The following is a 13,062-nucleotide window of genomic DNA, read 5'->3' on the forward strand; positions in this document are numbered from 1 at the left end:
GGAGGTCAAAGCTTGGTATGAATTCGAGGCTCTTGCCTCAGTTTATACCACATCGCCTAGCTTCCCAGAAATTTCTGGATTACTGAAATGGATCCAGAAAGCTGTTCATGAAACTTGGGCAAATAACAATTATTTGTTCAGATGAGATATTCTGGAGCTATACTTTTTTAGTAAAGCACCAGAACCAGCTGAAAAAGGCTTACACGAAGCTTTTCATTTTATTAAGTTAAGGAGGCAAGATACAAATATTCAGAAATTTATGAAGGATCCTCTGTCAGAAGAAACACACATGGTTGCTTCAATTACTGAAGACAATATTTCTACCAGAAGAGCATGGGGTTTATGGGTATGTCTAACCGAGATGGACAAAATTAAGTTTCGTTTTTAATTCTATCATAATTCGGTAAACGGATCATTCCTGTTAAATACTATGACAGGAAAAACCACAAGTTTTTCAGAAGATTTATTCGAGAAGAAAAAAAATCTTTTGTGGAATAGCAAGCTACCGGGAAGTAAAGAAACTCGTCGGAAATTTTGCAATATGGCTCATGCGGGATGATGGTCAGAACAGATCTGTCCAGAATGCCCGAATCAAAAAGAGCCAGAATTTGGCAAGGGTCTTCCTTGCAAAAACAGGACCAAGTGGTGAAGGACCACAATCATGTTTTTCTCGGGGACATCAAAAGTTTGAGAATCTTTGACAGAAATAAGTGGACATGTGAACCTAATCACTTTTCCTTAGGGATAACAAAAGCAAAAGATTCCCCGACCAAAGATAGTGGGCATGTGACTCACCCACTAAATGAACAAGGAAAATTGGACCAATTTACAACTATAAATAGAGTAAATTGGAACCAGTAAAAATACACAAGAATAAAGTCGAAACCTGAAGAAAAATGTATTATACATATTTAAAGGTTTCTAAAAGACGCATCAAGAGAATAAGAAAGCAGCTGCTAAATACTAAAGATCTCTACAAACTGTTAAAAGAAGAAGGGAACGAGATCTCAGCTGATATAATACAAACACATATCTACTGGTTATGCCAGGAGATAAAGTCCGAAGAACGAGCTGTTTCTAGCTTAATAATCTAGGAAAAAGACAATTTGGGTGGAGGGATCATTCAACCACTCAACCAGATAGGGCCAACCACAGCTGGAAGGCATCAGATTATAGCAAGAGTTTGAAGTCCAAAATAAAAATCCACCAGGGACTTCTATAAATAAGAAGGCAGAAGGAAGATGAAGGCATCGACCAACCTCTTCATTTTCTTTCAAATATTGTAATATTTTCTCTTTCAAGTTTATGTGTGTTTTTATATCAGCTACTTACAAGTTTCTTCTCTTCTACAGGAGGTTACCATGTAATAATAGTTCATATGTTTGAATAAAAGAACCAAGGCTTTTGCCCCTCTCATTTATTAGTTTCAGATTGAACTGTTTTACTCTACACCCTGATGTAGAAAACGAAACAGGGTTGTGCTAAGTGTTGCTGAAGAAATTTGCGTCAGAAACCATCGGTTGCGATTGTGTGGTTGGACTGTGAGGAGCAGTCTGTAAAACTCGATGGATATAACCCGGCGGCACTCTGGTCAAAAAAGTAAAATGTTCAATTTATTATACGGAAGCATGATGGGCCTTTTATATATATAAATAAACCGATCATTTGAGTATGATATATAGGCTTGAAACTTTGCGTAGCTGTATGTCTTAGAGCTATATGCCTTTAAGAACATGCTCGATAGGTATAACAATGTCACGTACCATAAAACTAAGTTATGAGTGGAGCGTAATAAAAAGAAAGTTGAAAGGGGAGTTGAGTATTTTTAAATAAGTTGCCCTTTATTTAATTACAAATAAACATATTTAACATGACAATCCATAACTTAATTAGAATAGAGTATAAATTCTAGATTAGATAAGATAATAGGCAAAAAAATTCTTTAATATTTCTCATTCCTCTAATTCCTCTAATTCAGACTTCAGCACTTCGATTACAATAATAGAAAAATAATAGATCCCATAAGACTCAATTCAAAGTGTTATAAATGAGAATGCAATAACTGTATTGGATTTTAGGCTGAATATCACAAGATGGCTCTCACCAACACTCGATATAACACTTTTCTCAACGCATTCCCGTAAGATCGATCATTTACAAGTCAAGATGAACTCACATTTTCGGATCGAAGTCATATTATCAGATGAACCATATACCTGGGTTGATAACCCGTTGTTCATTGAACTCTCATTTCTCGACCAAACCCACATTGTCCGATGAACTAAATTTCAGGTGCAATGATCGTTGTCTAGGAATCTAATTTATATTCTTTATTCATTTAAAGCTGATAAAAAATAATCAAAATCTATAACCTCCTCGCAATAACAAGCATGTAGTATAATATGATCAACGCAATGTGATATTTCAACATGATGCAATATATAAGAACGAATATTAGAACATTTACCCTAAATACCAAGTCAAATGTCAAAAAGCTATATAGAAAGAAATCGGTAGGAAACATCACTTTTTCAACTTACGTAATGACTTGATTTATCACTCCAATTGCTTCAATATTTTCTATTATCACAAATTTTATGATATTTTATGTGTTACTAAGGTTACTAGGTAGTTGACTAGTTTAAGTTCACATTTTCGTGTCCTTACCAATTAAACATCACTTTAAGCAGCATAAAATAAAAAGGTTCTGTTTCGGTAATAACCAAAACTGAACAACTTGAAAATTTTTCAAGCTCTTTTGATGAAGAAATGCAAATCAATAAAATGCATAAAGTTTCAATTGTAAAACTTTTTTTTATAAAAAGACAACACCAATTGATCTTCAAATTGAAGAAAAGAAAGAATATGTTCAGTTTAAAGGAGAAATCATTACTGAATGGAACATGGATGGAAAATCTGAATATCAGATAAAAACTGTTATTAAACAATTGTTAATATACTCTTCTGCTGCTAAAATAAAAGGTAATAATGATAGGAAGATTGCTCAAGCCATTATTACTGGTTTTACTAGCCAACTTCAAGGTTGATGAGATTTTTATCTTTCAAAAGAAGTAAAGAATAAAATTCTTAATTCCTCCATAATTGATCTTAATGGTAGAGAAGAATCTGATGCTGTTAATACACTTATTTATACTATATTATCTAATTTTATTGGAGCTAATGAGTTTCAATTAGATAGATCTCAAGAACAATTAATAAATTTGAGATGCCCAACATTATCTGAATTTAGATGGTATAAAGATGTTTGTTATGACAAAAGTTTTAACTAGAAATAATTGCAATGCAAACTTCTGTAAAGAAAAATTCTTTTCTGGATTTCCAGTTCTTTTTGATGAAAGAGTTAAAAACATATTAAAACCTAAATCTCCAACAAACTCTATATATTGGAGTTTACTTACTTATGGTGAAACATCACCAGAAATAACTGCAGAAGGAATAACTCTTTGCAATGATATCAAGTTAAAAAGACAACTTGATACGTGTAGGACCGAGCGCTTGTCGCTTTACCAAAAGCTATAGCTAGTAGTAATGGACAATTATTGCACCCAACAATCTCCCTCCCAATAATTGCATTCCTTGCAATCAATGGGAATTGAACCTATGACATTGGCTCTGATACCAATTGTAGGACCGAGCGCTTGTCGCTTTACCAAAAGCTATAGCTAGTAGTAATGGTGCAACTCAAATCTTTTAAACCGCACAGCAGCTCAAGCACCATGGTTCGATCGCTCTACCAAGCAGGGACAATTATTGCACCCAACAATATTGCAAAAATAAGAAAATCATAATATTATAGGTGCTTTTTGTGAACAAATAGATTTTCAACCAATTCAATTCAATATCCGAAAAGAGATAAGAAAAGAAAAAGATTTCCTTTTAGAAAGGAAAAAATATTATTCTAAGGATAAAAATTAATCCAAAAAATATTCCAAGGAAAAGTCTAAATAGACTATAAAAAATTATCAAAATAAAGTTCCAGTATGCTGGAAATGTGGAAAATAGGACATAAGGCTAATAAGTACTATGTCAAGAAAAAGATTAATAATCTTAATATCGATAATGATTTAAAAGAATTATTAATAAATATTCTTCTAAATAAAGAAGAAAATTTAAAACAAAAATACTTTTATAATAATATTATTGATAATTAATTATCTGAAGATTTTAATAGTGATTCAGATAATAATTCTGAAATATCAAAAAATAATATTTGCGATCCAAATTGTGATTGCGATACTTGTCTCATAAATTTTATGAGATTAGAAATAAATGTAATATCAAATGAAGAAACTTTCATTTTAAATTTTATAGATCAAATAAAAGATCCTATAAAAAATAGAAATGTTATAAAACATTATTTAAATATAACAAATCAAAAGTCTAATAAACATGTACAAAATATTGTACAAGAACATGAATTATATTCTTATAATAAAATATTAAAAAATCAAAACATAAGGAAAGAGAATCTACTATCTCTAAATTAAAATGAGAAATAGATCAGATAAAATTTGAAATAAAATATTTAAAAGAAAGAGTAAATAATCTTAGTATTAATAATATTTATATTTGGGGAAAAGATGATTCTACTTCTGATGAAGAATAAGAAAATATTTTATCTAAAGAAGATAATGAAATAAATCAAATGATATATATCAATAAAATTGATCAAATTATTTCCCAAAAGTGGTACTCAAAAGTAACACTTATTATTAATAAAAAATTTACAATTACTATAGAAGTACTTCTTGATACTGAAGCTGATGTAAATTGCATTAGTGAAGGAATTGTTCCTTCTAAATATTATAAAAAACTACTCAATTTATAACAGCTGTTAATAAGCAACCGCTTATAGTTAATTACAAATTGTCTGATGTGGCAATATGCAATTCAGGAGTTTGTTTAAATACTAATTTTATTCTCATTAATAATATTTCTACTCTCGTTATATTAGGAACACCTTTTTTTTCCAAATGTTGTTTCCTATTCATCCGAGTTCTACCCTCACTTATGCACGTTTAACCTAATATTTACTAATTTTAATAATTAATTACATAAAATAATACTATGTACATCACACAGTTGATATACTAGCACATATACAAAAGCATAGGAATTTAGTAAAATCCTGTCAAAAAACATTTGCTAAAAAAATTATATCATGTAAGTATTCACATAATATATTAAATATTAACAAATAAATATGTAATTAAATGTGAAGCCTTCTATTTTTTTTTCAAAAATTCAAATTTAAATATGGTTTCTCTTGAAAATAAAAAATATTTTAAATTTATGATTTTGTTATATCTTTTTATTTAATTTCAGTCATGATTTTTGATTTTATGTTGCCAATATATCCTCTAAAGTATTAAATAAAATATAAATTTTTTTATATATACTATTATGTTTTCCAAATTTTATTGGAGAATGTCATTATAAATTTTGGTATATTTAATATCCGTAAATTGATATTATTATTATTATTATTATTGTTGTTGTTATTATTATTATTATTATTATTATTATGTATTTTAGTCATAACTTTAATATAAATATTTTTAACATGTTTAAAAAATAATTACAAATTTTAATCAAATTTCATTTATTTAATAAAGAACAGAATTTTGACTCTTTGATTTTTTTTTTAATTTTGAGGTCAAAATAATATATGATTTTTAAGTATTTTTTTATTAATAACAATTCCCTCAACTAAGATATGAATGCAATGGAAAATAAATCAATCTGACTGCTAAATACGGTTATCCTCCTTTGAGTGTTATCTCAAATTATATAAACAATTTTGATATAATAATAAATAAATGTTCAAAAAACAAATATCTACTAATTTTAGTCATGAATTATATAAAATATTTCGTACATCGCACAAATAAGATACTAGTTTTATCAATAAAATAAATTCATATATAAAAAAACCAGATGAATTGCCCATAAATAAAATATATGTATTGAAACACATGTACTTTGATTTAAAAAAAATTGATACATCTAGCAATATCCTCGATATTTCAAATGTCTCTATCACTCGTATTTTCCTATATATTTTTTGAGGAGTAAGTCTTTTGTAAGACGGTCTAACGAATATATTTCCGTGAGATGAGTCAAACTGGTCAATATTTAAAATAAAATTTAATATTTTTAGCATAAAATGCAATATCTTTTCATGAATCAGGTCGTGTTACTGTCTCACAAAATTGATCTGTGATACAGTCTCACATGAGTTTTTGTATTTCTCGAGAATACGCTTTATTTTAGGCAAGCGAGAAAAACCATACACTAACTCGACGATATATTCGGCGAAACACTATCCAAAATATTCATTCAATGGTTGTAGCCTCAATATACTGCAACAAATGAAAAAATGATATGATTTTCGTTGAAGCTATTTGATCAACCTTTGAAATATTATTCCAAGGATGGGGTCGAATTAACAATCCTAGGACAACATAAGATAAATGATGAATCTCCTAGTAACAACAATCCATATTTCCCTACTCTTACTATATAAATAAAGATACTCGAAGTTTTTTTTTTTTTATTCTTTCTTTCTAGCAATTATCATATGATTCAATTATTTCATTTTTGACACATTTAATAGAATAAAAGAAATAAGCGTGGAATGATCAATTAAAAAAATTAAAAAATTCAGAGTTTAAAATCCTAACGCGAATAAATTAATAATCCCGATTCCGCCCTTGTAAACTATTTTGTCCTACTGTTTGAAAAAAGAATTTATTTATTGAGTCCAAGAAAATAAACATGTGGTATTTGTAGTGGATGAATGAGTGTACAATAATATAAACAGAAGAAGCACAGTGAGGTTCCTTCCACATATGACAAGCATATCAAGTTTGAACTTGGATATGACTTTTAACTTATTTTATATTTCAAATTTTCAAATCGTTTACCATTTGTCAGCAACACAATTCGGACTTGAAACTAATCAAAAGTCAACATCTTTCACATGGATTTCACAGGTCCCTTGTCGGAAGAAGTATAATTTTTTCACTATTTCATAATTTTTTTTAAAACACATTCCACTGCAATAGTTAATTAGAACGTACATATGATCTGAAAATGATTAGAGATGGCACATGGAGGTTGGTCTAACCAGATATAGGATTTGTTCCGTTCGATCCTCTATGAAATTCGGTGAGTTCAATTCAGGTTGGACATGTTACATAATTTTAATTTTGTAAAAAAATTAATAATTTTTTAATTAGTGAATAAAATAACTTTTAAAAATTAATAAATCATCAAAATTACTTCTATTTTTATAGCAATAATATGTAAGAACAAAAAATATTTTCACAAGTTTACATCTATTAATTTATTTTCAATTCATAAGAGAAAAAATAATCCTAATTATATATTTTCTTATAAACATATCATAATAAAATATAGTTATTTCAATCCTAAAAATTTTATAAATTAAGATTAAGGATAAAAGTAAGGATGCAAATAAACCAAACCGCTCGCGAGCTATCCGGAGTTTGGCTTAATTCGTTTCGAACAACATGACTGTATTGAAACAATGAATGAATCAAAGAATGAAAGGTGAGCAATTTGTACATCTTATCTTCTCTACAGTAGCCATTCATCCCACTCCTTCTATCCTATGAACTCCACACACTGGAGCGATGTTTACGAAAATGGATACTCTAACGAAGTCTTCGAAAGATTTTGTTTTGAATTAAACTAATCGAACAACAATCGACAACTTCATCCCCACTTTAAGCTCCAATGCTCAATCTTAGTTTGTTGGTTAGGCGTCACTCTAATCTACAAGATGCTAGGGGGACTTTCCTCGACTCTCTGCCGGGGCGTGAACTGGCAAACAAACGCCTCCAGAGCATCTTTCATCCACGAATGTGCGCATACTTCTCTAGCTTCATTCACCATCATCTGTAAGAAGTAATTCAATCCCACACATTAGAAATCATTAACCAAGGTATGCAAAAAAATATTCTGAAATCAGAATTTTGATGAATGTATGATTATGATATACATTGGATTTTTCAAATTGTTTGTAATATAAATTATTAGTAGAGTTTTGGCTTTCATGGTATCCATATAACCCATGTATATTGTTCCATTTCCCCTTCAACATACTCCTATTTTATAGAAAATGATCATGCAACCTGATGCATTGCATCAAATAGTTTCACATATGGCAAGAAATATGGAGAAATTAATGACACATTTTGAACATACCCAAACACGTTGGCGGACATCTTTTTCCGGCCAAATATCCAATTCCTCAGTTACAAACAAAGGAAACATTGATCCCATGTTGAATGTATCTTGGCTATTGCTTTTGAAAATCCATTCGCCTAATTTATCCTGCAAGAAAATGACAACCAACAAATTTAAGAATGACAAAACAATACAAGAACATAAACATCAGCTAGTTTCTCCAACAGAACCAAAATACTAACCTCAAGCGATCCAATCACACCGGCTTCTTCAAGTGTCTCCCGCGAGGCCGCCAATTCGATTTCCTCGTCGAGTTCCCAACCACCCTGATGATATTATCACGAAAAATCAATATCAAAACCAGAGCAACAAGGATATTAAACAGTTAACAAAATAAATTGGGTCAAACATATTTTTTTTAAAAAAAGGCGTTCTCATGTGTATCAAATACACTTGGATTAGTGTCATTTTTTTAAAAAAAATAATTTTGAACAGAGTTATTTCTCCCAATATCTCATAAAAAATCTCCCTCTCCGAAATTAAAAGGGGGAAAAAAAGATGTGCATACAAATTTAAAATACCTTAGGAAACATCATTCTTGGACTTTTTTGAGAGCTTATCAAAAGAACCTCCAAATCATCAATGGATGTCTCCTGGATTTGGGGTGAGTCGTTGGCTTTTCTTATTCTGTAGGGAATACATCTGCACAATTTAAAGGTGGTCTCAAATATTAAGCATAAATACAGCAAAAAATTATCATTTCAGAACCTTAAAATCCCATTAAACATTTCCATTCTCCCTAAAATACCAATCCCATATCATAAATTCAAACAAATATCTGATTATTGTACAGCCACTTGGAAATTTCTTAAGGAAACATCAACAAAACACGAATAGCAGACAAAACAGGAAACTATACACACAAATTCATCCAAAAAACAAGGGAGAAACCAAAATGACAAAGGGCCTCAAATCACGCACCCAACAACATGACGAAATCCCTCACTGTAGCGCTGCAAATGCCTTCCCGTACGCGAAGGCAAAGACACCAATTTCTTGATTTGTATCGTCATAATAATCGTGAAGAAAAAAAATTCGAAATCCTACCGCAAATTCTCCAAGATAACAAAGACCCCCGATTTTTCAGAGGCTAAATGCAGGAATAAAATCTTGAAAACAAACTTTAGGTGGTTTAAACTTTAAAGTAATCGACGACAACTGAGAAAACAAGATATCGGGTGTCCCCGGTTCGGTCGACCCTACCCCTGCGGGCATTGCCTGCAGGGGTGATCCAACGGCTCGGATTTTTTCGAGCCAATTTTTTTTTTTTTTTTTTACAGGGATTGTCCGTGCAGGCATTGCCTGCACGGGTAGGTTGAAACAAACCGGTGTCCCCGCGTTTTCTTATAGGGAAAGGTAAGCATCTTTCAACGTTTATATCGAGACGGTTTCACTTTTTTTTTTAACTCGATTCATATCTAAAATATAGAGAGTAGATCTTAAAAATATGGTCTCATAAATTTTTAACTATAACACGAGTCAACTCTATCGATATTCACAATAAAAAATAATATTTTTAGCATAAAAAATAATAATTTTTCAAGAATGATCCAAATAAGATATATGTCTCACAAAATACGACCAGTGAGACCGTGTCACACAAGTTTTTGCCAAATATATAAAATAATATTTTTAAAATAAAACATAATTTTTTTATGAATTAAATTGAATTAAAGATCGTGTATGTATAAATTTTGTGTTTATTTTATTTTATTTTTGTTTTTATAATATTCTAGTCTGGTCTCAATTTTAGTAGCTAAATGTGTGTGACAGATGACAAATATAATTATTATCGGATTCGTACATGGTAGAAAGTAGGTGATTTCTTTGTCCTTCCGTGACGTGTCTGCTGTCCATTTCAACAATACCCTGTTAATGGGATATTGTAATTTTTTTTAAATTTCTTGAAACAAGCTTGATTGAGACGCGCTTGTTTTTTGAGTCGGGTTTTTCTTTTTTTTGGAGCGAGATGGGTCGAGCTTCTTTTTCACCTCGACCCAAGCAGCTTTTTTTTTTCATTTTTTTATTATTTATTTAATTATATTTAATTATTATGTGAAATATAAATGGACAATTAAATGAAAATAAAATATTAATTAAAGAGACAGTGACACTCATAAATATTTGATTGGTATGATATTTGATTGTGAAATATGAGATATTTGGGTAGAGAAATATTTGATTGATGATGTGGATTAGGAGACCACAAATATTCGAAGAAAATATCCTTCTTATCGTGGATGACCTTAGGAAATATCATTTATTATTCCGTGAGTATTTTATAATATTCATACTTTAATAGCGTTGAACTTCTTGAATATTAGACCACCATTTTTTTTAAAAAAAAAGAGTGAAAAATAGACCACTTTTTCATTAATAAAAGTTTTTATTGTATCATTTTCAAGTAACAAGTCTTTAATATTTTTATCGTCTTTATATAAATTATCTGGATCATTATTAGCATTTAGCACTCAAGAAAAAAACTCTCTTGATTCATATAATAACTTTTAATAATAATATCACTATTATTTTTTTCCATTCAGTTTGTTAACAACAAAAGAGTTTGTATAATCTTTTTTTGTTATCAGTTTTTCAATATTATTGTTATTTTGATTTTCTCGTTTTATATCTGTCAAATCACCGATTGTCACTTCTCTCGTTATTTTATTGTTCTCACTAAAGTATTTTATCAATATCTACTATTTAATCATTCTTCTCTTTGTTCTCTTTTTTTTTTTATATACCTAAACAAATGTTTTGGTGTCATGCTAAATTTATCATACCACAAAGAATTAATAATAATAATTTTCTTCTATCATAACTACAATTTGTATAAGTTGGAAATTTAAAAAACATTTTCAAATTGATATGTGGATATGTACATTTCAGATTATAGCATTCCCTTCATTCATGCAATATTCAATTCAGTTGACGTAATAATAGTAGAGGCTCCTGCAAACCCACTTGGTTGCCTAACCATATCACTTTTCCACCCGATTGATGACTGATGCGAAAAAGAAGAAGGCGTACTGAAATTTTGTTGAACATCAAATTGTCCAACTAAAGTATTGTACTGATGTGGTTGAAAACCAACGACAGTAACTGCAGGTGATATGGTGCGCACAATTGTTTGATTATACCATTGGAAGTAGTCTTCGTCAGTTTGCATCGATCGCTTGTGTCGCACCCCTTTAGAAACATATCTCAGCCTATTATTTCACAACTCAATTGAATTTCTATGATAATATCTACAATTGGTGTTTCGATGTCCTATTCTCGTGATATTATGCATATCATCATTGTCGACGGCAGACCCTGGAATTGATTGTTGTCTTCGAAATTGTCGCATGACCCGATTAGGACGATGCATATCCACGATGTCAAAGCATATAAGGGGACAAACACATTGTCATATTTTGTTGTCGTATGAATCAATAATTGTCTTCACACCTATGTCATTCTTCTGGTAAACGATCCAATTAAGCTGTAAAAAATAAATATGTTCGAATTAAATATTCAATTAATCAAAACAAGAAAGTTTTCATTTAATCACTATTAAATATTAAAATTCTATAATACATCATTATTATTCATACGTTCTAGAGAATCTCTTATAATTCTTACAGCATGTGTTGGCGAATGTGTGTAATTAAATCCAAATTTCCACCTACAATTAATAAAAAAAGATTTACATGTCAAGAAAAAATATACAAGATATATATGATATAACCACAATAATTTTTAAATATTACCGTGCATCATATGGAGAAACTGGAATAAAAGCATCCGTATCAACGGGAGGTACAACTAATGTTAACCCATCTTGATCGGGATTAATACATTTAATCATGCTCCATGCCCATATCTGTTTATAATAACAAAAATTGTTCAACAAATTTAACAAAAAAATTGTGTTAAATAATCACCTCACATTAATAATACATGCAGGATATATAAAGGTCCAGCCATTGTCGTCTTCTCTATACGTGACGCATTACACAACTCACGGTATAGAAATGCTAAAACTGCACTACCCCAACTATAAGACTTCACGTTATCAACATCTCGTAGCAGTTGCAAAAATATTAGTCTAGCAGATCCTCCTTGATAGTCAGGGAACATTATTCCTCCAATAATCATTAACGCAACACAACGGGTAAATTTCACAACATCTACTTCTAAAGTATCATCATTAACAAAGTTAGACATGCAATGATCGTGTAGTGCAGTCATAGACAGATGACCACCTTTCAAATGTTGATGCTGGCAAAAATCTCAACATATCCAAACATATGTGTTGTTATTCATCATCTTTATGTGACACATCTACTCCAGTTACTACTTCACCATCAATTGTTAGACCCCAAATTATTGAAACATCTTGTAACGTGACTGTTGCTTCACCATATGTAAAATGAAACGTGTGTGTCTCGCGTCGTCAACGTTCAACAAGCGCAGTAATCAAATGATTATCATAAACTTATGAGCCACATTCTAAAACTCCATAAAAACCCATATGATTTAAATATTTCAGTACACGACTGTGTAAGTAATTATCAGTATATAACTTCCAAATCAAATTGTGTGACCTCTTCACTTTGACAATATCAACAATAGTTAAGGAAGAAACTTGTGATGACATATGTGTCGCTTGATCTTCTAGATTTCGATTATCTGTCATTCTGAACTATGTTGTAGATATTCTCAACTTCGTCTCAAAAAATTTTCGGTGAGTAAAGGATAAACAGATAAATGCGAAAATGAGGA

At 30.3% G+C, this 13,062-nt stretch overlaps 2 protein-coding genes across 2 annotated transcripts; both read right to left on the reverse strand.

Annotated features, from left to right (window-relative positions):
* Positions 1–7,493: 7,493 nt before the first annotated feature.
* LOC142540901 (nudix hydrolase 18, mitochondrial-like) lies at positions 7,494–9,476 on the reverse strand. Its single transcript, XM_075647358.1, has 5 exons — positions 9,217–9,476; positions 8,817–8,937; positions 8,478–8,561; positions 8,254–8,382; positions 7,494–7,944 (listed from the first exon to the last, which is right to left on the reverse strand). Exons 1-5 carry the CDS (start codon positions 9,306–9,308, stop codon positions 7,822–7,824), a joined length of 549 nt encoding a protein of 182 aa, XP_075503473.1. The 5' UTR covers positions 9,309–9,476; the 3' UTR covers positions 7,494–7,821.
* Positions 9,477–11,704: 2,228 nt separating this feature from the next.
* Positions 11,705–12,528, reverse strand: LOC142538536 (serine/threonine-protein phosphatase 7 long form homolog). The gene is made up of 4 exons (XM_075643852.1): positions 12,238–12,528; positions 12,048–12,160; positions 11,875–11,962; positions 11,705–11,779 (listed from the first exon to the last, which is right to left on the reverse strand). The coding sequence occupies exons 1-4, from the start codon at positions 12,526–12,528 to the stop codon at positions 11,705–11,707; spliced, it is 567 nt and encodes a 188-aa protein (XP_075499967.1).
* Between the last annotated feature and the right edge of the window lie 534 nt (positions 12,529–13,062).

This window comes from Primulina tabacum, chromosome 3, assembly GCF_025594145.1.
Source record: "Primulina tabacum isolate GXHZ01 chromosome 3, ASM2559414v2, whole genome shotgun sequence".
Taxonomy (NCBI): Eukaryota; Viridiplantae; Streptophyta; class Magnoliopsida; order Lamiales; family Gesneriaceae; genus Primulina; species Primulina tabacum.